Raw genomic sequence first — 6,212 nt, forward strand, 5'->3', positions numbered from 1 at the left:
GAAATTTTTTTCGGGGGGGGGGGGGTTCAACCATACTTTATGTATGTTCGTGCGTGCGTTTGTATGTGTGCGTGTATATATACGCAAGCAAAACTGAAAAATTTCGGGGGGGGGGTTTGAACCCCCCCAACCCCCCCCCCCCTTGGCTACGCCCCTGGGACCTATAGCAGACGCCGTGAAAATTTATGACGCCGCGGGATTTAATGCGGGAAATTCAAGGTGGCTTCGCCACTCGCATTTTCTTTTTGCGCGTTTTCTCGGTTGCCAAGCGTCTTCTCGCTGCAAGTGTGGTGATTTCCGAATTTTGAAAGAGTAATTTTCAAATATGAGAAAAATCGTTTATCTCACAAATCCCTGTAACTCATCTCAGAGAACATCTGCTCCCCTCGTTCTTCATGGATTCGAGAAATTTTTGTGGCAATCGATTCGTGATGCAATAATCTCCGCTACGAAGGTCTTCGAAGATTGCTTGGGAGAGTTGTTTCTTTCAAAAGCGTTGCTGCGCTTAGAAACGGCCCTGGCGATCCAGGCTGGACCGACTGGAGGAACAGACGCGCACGTCTCACCGGCGCCCGTCTCCGCTACGGCGCACACACCTCTTGGGTGCCTTGATGAACGCGCTCGCGCGAATCGAGGCATCTTACTCTAATTCTTTTCACCTCGTTCTTGGACAGTCGTCCGCCTACAACTATAGAGTGTACTACATAGAAGCATTTTTAGTACACTCTACTACAGCGCACAATCCCATCTCTTCTTATCCGGCGCGTGAAGACTGGGCCACTGCGCGCCGGCATCGCGTGTACTTCGCGTTCTTCATCAAACTTTGAGCGCACGAGAAACGAATTTGATAAGTGAATCGATATTTGCACAAGAGAAATTTGAGGTTACCGAGCTTCACGCTTATGGGACTTTCTTTGCGCCAGAACCCGTCACTGCCGCTCCAGGCGACACACAACGGCTACGCGGAGAAACCGTTTGTCGTCTGCTCGTAGTCGTGCGCAAAAACCAGAAGTATACCACCGACGACTGGCGCGTTGCTATCATTGCCAGTGCATAACCTCACGCACTTCGTTCATTTCGTTGCGTTAATGCAAATTAATGCTTGCGGTATGACTAACAAGGGCACTGAGAGCGCTTCGTCCCTCGTCGATAACACGGACGTGAGCCAGGTGAGAATGAGGCTGAATGACGGCAGGGAGCGCGGCGGTGTTTTGCTTTAACATTTTCTACAGCTGCATACGATTTGACGGCATGATCCTGTGGACGGCACTGGATCGGCGAAAAGAAAAAAAATACAGCATATTTACCGACTCGATAAGTTATAACAGTTGGAAGATGGTGAGGGGATAGATAAATGGAAATGCATATTCATAAGCACTACCACTACATCATTAATTATGCGATAAAATGTGAAAATGCCAGATAAGGAGGTGCTTATTGGTCCATGGCACCTGCTGCTGATGATGATCATGTATCAGGGCTGTGGGAGAGAGGGAGGAGTAGGGTACCAGCGTACGTCTTTCAATAAAGCACAATTGAAATGCTAGGCAACGATTAAGAAAGCGTAAGATTACGAGAAGCGCGGCGCCTTCATTCCTCGTACGTCACGCAGTATAAACTTACAGATGTGCATACATATGTGCTCATAATTTAGCACTGTCTAGTAAAAACTAGCTCTTCATCCATGGGTATCCCAGATCATGTCCGTACACGTAACCGTTTCTCAAGGGGCGCTATAGCTATAGTTTTGAGACGCAGCGCAGTTCGTATTGCCATGCGCGCTTATTTCTCTGTTTTCATATACGACTGAGCTTCACTCACAAAAACTCACAGCCCAAATGCATTCGCCTAAGATGACTCGAAGTCGAAAACCATTTTTTATTATTTTTATTCTCAGTCACTTGTACTGATCCCTCCGCCCCCGAAAGCTTTCTGCACATAGCGTGGTTTTGCACTGCCTCCGTGATTGGAGGCGTTGCAAGTTTTCTGCAACTCGCGTGCCTGTAGGATCGGCCCACCTATGCCTAAGAGACGATGTAATCAGATGACGTCATCATGTAACATCATGATGATATCACAAACGTTGGCGATTTGTGGCGTCGTGACAACGTCACAGGGTGACGTCATCACATGATGATGATTTTTGGCATCATTCGTGTTGACGCCGACGGTCACTGTTCGTGTTTTATGAGGCATCTAAGGCTTTCGCCTTAAAAGCTGCTACGCGTGTTACCGCCGCCTCAGGCTGTGGTGCCCTTCGAAATGAGGGACTAGCTTCATGCGCATGCGTGGCGTAAATCATGGGTGGAGGGGGTCAGGAGGAGCCTGTTGTGTTCAGGCTGGGGGGGACACTGCTTGCGTAACGTCACCTAAGAACTAGTCAGGTGACAAAAATCACGTAACAGGTAGTTAAGTGACATGTTCCTGCCAAAAACACGCGATAGCTAGTCGCGTGGCTAAAATCACGGGACATCACGTAACATCTAGTCACGGGACTAAAAATTACGTAACATCACGTAACAGCTAGTCACGTGACTACGATCACGTAGCATCACGTAAAAGCTAGTGATGTGACATGTTCCCGCTATAAACCACGTAACAGCTAGTCACGTGACAATGCTCTCGCTAAAGTCACGTATCACCTAGTCACGTGACTAACATCACGTAATACCTAGTCACGTGACATGTTAGCGCCAAAACCACGTAACACCTGGTCACGTGACATGTTGCCGCTAAAACCACGTAATTAGTCACGCGACACGTTCCCGCTAAATGCACGTAACATTTAGTCACGTGACTAAAACAACGTAAAAACTATTCACGTGACTAAAAATCACGTAACACCACTAACAGCTAGTCAGGTGACTAAAATCACACTACAATCCACCTCTTTCATTTTCCTGTGCTGCCCTCTGCCGTTTTGTTGGGGGTTTGGTAGGGGCCGGTACAACCGGCATTGATTGCCAGAAGTAAAGCCTCCGAGATGAAGAGACCTTTCGCGACTTTTCTGTTAGGGTAGAGCGCATGCGCCGAGGCGTCGTGAAAAGGGCGGATTGGTCACGTGACATGTTCCCGCCAAAACCACGTCATACGCGCGCAGTGTGGGGAACCGACCGAAACCGGAGAAGGATAGCCAAGCCTAAAGGCCGAGACAGACGGCACGATTTTCCATGCGATGCGACGTCCGACACGGCGGTGGGAAACCGGAATGGTGACCTTTCATAGCATCGGACAGCCACCATTCCCTCTCCCCCACCGCCGTGTCGGCCGTCGCATGGTCGCATCGCATGGAAAATCGTACCGTCTGTCTCGCCCTTAACCATACATTGTACACCTAGCTAAAACTTAGCATCTTTAGCAAAAGCTTAAGGCATCACTAGCAAATACTTTGAAAAAGCTAGGTCGAGCTCCTCTGTTGGTTCCATCCTTGCGCCACGAGTGCAAGCTCCGCTTCTGGATTCACGCCACTGTACGCGCATCCAATGCGCAGGTGCGCCAGTTGGTGCAGCAGTGGCGCCAGGCGTACAGCCAGCTTCGTTTCGAGCACCAGCGTCAGCGAGACGAGATCGTGCACCTGGGCATGCACGAGCGGCTCTCGGAGGACAACGAGAAGCTGCTGCGTCGCGAGAACGCCTCACTCAAGCAGGCGCTCGCCGAGCACGCCGACGCGGCCGCCAAGCTCAAGAAGCTGCGCGCCGAAAACGAGACGCTGCGCGAGGACCTGGACGATGCCCGCGCCTCGGTGTGCGCCGGACAGCTGGAGCACGAGGCGAGGCAGTCCGAGTTGCGAAGACAGCTGGACGCCGAGATCCGCGACCGCCGCGAGGCCCAGCTCAAGCTGGACGCCGAGACCACCGCGTGCGCCAAGCTGCGCGACGAACTCGAGGCCAGGGGTGACGAGAACGCGCTGCTTGCCGCCGAGCTCAAGGAGTGCCGCGAGCTCCTCAAGGTGAGCTGATCGTGGGCAGGCGATGAGTACAATTCCCGCGATATTGCATATCCGAGGCGATGGCGATATTTATATACCGTCGTTTTGTCAAGTAACCGCGCGAAATTCTAAACGAGTACAAAAGTAAGAGGAAACACTCAAGATACGCACAAACACATTTTGTCCTCGTTAAAAATTTCGCGTGGTCCTGGACAAAATTACTTATCACCAACTCGTCCAAACGTGCATCCTTCTACTTAGAACGCTTCGTGAGAACTCCCTTTCGCGCAGGTGTTAGTTGCTTCAAATACAACTTCTTCCCGGGAGTTATTTAACGGGCGCAACAGTCTCAAAAACACCTGCACCCTTTGAGGCGTCCTTTCGTCCTCTTTTTGTCCCCATTTATTATTATGTATCATTCGTGTCGGGTTTTCAAGCAAGGAAACGCAAGCAGGCAGGGGTGCTATTGATTCCATTACGATTCTACGACTAAGCGAGGTATAGTCTTTACCATGTGCCGTGGTCGTAGTAGTAGTAGTAGTAGTAGTAGTAGTAGTACTACTAGTAGTAGTAGTATATAGTAGTAGTAGTAGTAGTAGTAGTAGTAGTTGTTGTTGTTGTTATTGTAGGCGTCACACAGATCACGTGACCTGTGAGGCTCGGCGGAAAGGGCTGCGCCTCGCCAATGCCACCTGGCTGGCCTCGCCGAGAGTGGCGAGAGAGAGGCTCGCTAGAAGGGGGAGAAGGCGAGGAGCGTCGTTGTACGCTCGCTCGGATGACGACGACAGTGTAGACTAAGACGGCTTCGCCGTGAAAGTCGTAGCATCGCAATGAATCGCTCCGCGATAGAACCCCTGATTACTATTACTGTTGTGGGACAACAAAGACAACTTCACAAAGGGTGTGAACTTCTGTAGAGGGCACTATAACGATCGAGTTCTTCATGAATCCTATAACGCTGACCTCATTCCTCCGTTGTGGTACTTATACCTTCAATTCCTTCTTTTTCGTGCGCAGACAAAGGAGCAGGAGTACCGCTGCCAAGTCATCGCCACCAAGCTCGAACGCGACGAGCAGGTCGCGCGACTCGAGGGACGACTGCAGCACCTCCAGACCTCGGCCCACGACGCCTGCCGGCAGCAGTTAGTCACGCTGCAGCAGGAACTGGAGCGGGCGAGGACCGAACTCGCCCAACACCTCGCCAATCGCCGAGACGATCCTCCTCCAGCATCGGAGCAGCCCGGCGCGTCGTCGTCACAAGCTTCGCAGAGAACGACGTCGCAGAGAACCATCAAGGCCTCCGCCGCGGAGTCCTCCCAGAGTCTCGCTGCTCAAGAACGTCCCGGAACCAGTACGAAGCAGAGGACGTGGCCCGAGGCCTTCGGCGGACTGTGGTGCGAGGAGGCCAATAAGGACGTCGCCTCTGTCCAAGGCGACAGGAAGGGCGTCGCGGCTCGCAACAGAGGCGGAGGCCTCCGGACCGTCGAGACTTCGAGGAGCTGCTCCTCCGGAAGACGCGAGACTAACGCGACCGGTGTCCTAGCGTGTTCCCAATTCGGTCCCGAAAAGGACTCGAGTCGAGGAGACAGTAGAGGACCCGTGAGCGACGGCACCGTTGACTCCACGCACAGGGCGCAAAGCTCGCGCGACCTGGTTGCCAAGGGACGTGAATCTCCCGCCGTTGCTACGGCGCCAGCTACCTTAGAAAGACCCAACGCACCCAGGACGCCGCTGAAGGTCAGTGACATCATCAAGAAGTCTACAGGCCGGCGCAGTAACAGGGCACTGGTGACCGCTGCGTTCAAAGACGACGCTCCTCCTCCTGCTTGCGGTCTTAACGCTGCAGCATACGACGGCATCCACACGGGCGACGTAGTCGTCAGTGATTCGGACCCTGGTGAAGAGGACGGTGACCAAGGCCCCGACGGCGGCGGGCTAGAGGGCATCATGGTTGCGGCAACCCCGCCGACTTCGCCCAAACAGCAGGAAGGAAGGAAGGAATACGAACAGCCCAAACAGCAGCAGCAAAAGAAACGCAGGCTGTGCCTCGAAGTCGACGATATGCTGTTCGTCGACGCCTAGCCAGTCGGCTGATTAGACCTGAACCAAAGAATGGTATCTGTCGTTATTTTGTTATCGTTATTAACTATTTTATCCTTTATGTTAGAACACGCCTGCAGGGCTGGCGAGGACTTTTCTGAAAGACTGATGCATCTCATATCCTTCATGTTTTAGCGTAAGATGACCAAGTATTTTTTTTTTTTTTGTACAAGTACGTGCACTC

At 52.2% G+C, this 6,212-nt stretch overlaps 1 protein-coding gene across 1 annotated transcript; it reads left to right on the forward strand.

The window, feature by feature from the left end:
- Positions 1–1,082: 1,082 nt before the first annotated feature.
- LOC119406479 (uncharacterized) lies at positions 1,083–6,010 on the forward strand. The gene is made up of 3 exons (XM_037673226.2): positions 1,083–1,169; positions 3,491–3,949; positions 4,946–6,010. The coding sequence occupies exons 1-3, from the start codon at positions 1,089–1,091 to the stop codon at positions 6,008–6,010; spliced, it is 1,605 nt and encodes a 534-aa protein (XP_037529154.2). The 5' UTR covers positions 1,083–1,088.
- The last annotated feature ends 202 nt before the right edge of the window (positions 6,011–6,212 follow it).

Source organism: Rhipicephalus sanguineus, chromosome 10 (genome assembly GCF_013339695.2).
Source record: "Rhipicephalus sanguineus isolate Rsan-2018 chromosome 10, BIME_Rsan_1.4, whole genome shotgun sequence".
Lineage (NCBI taxonomy): Eukaryota > Metazoa > Arthropoda > Arachnida > Ixodida > Ixodidae > Rhipicephalus > Rhipicephalus sanguineus.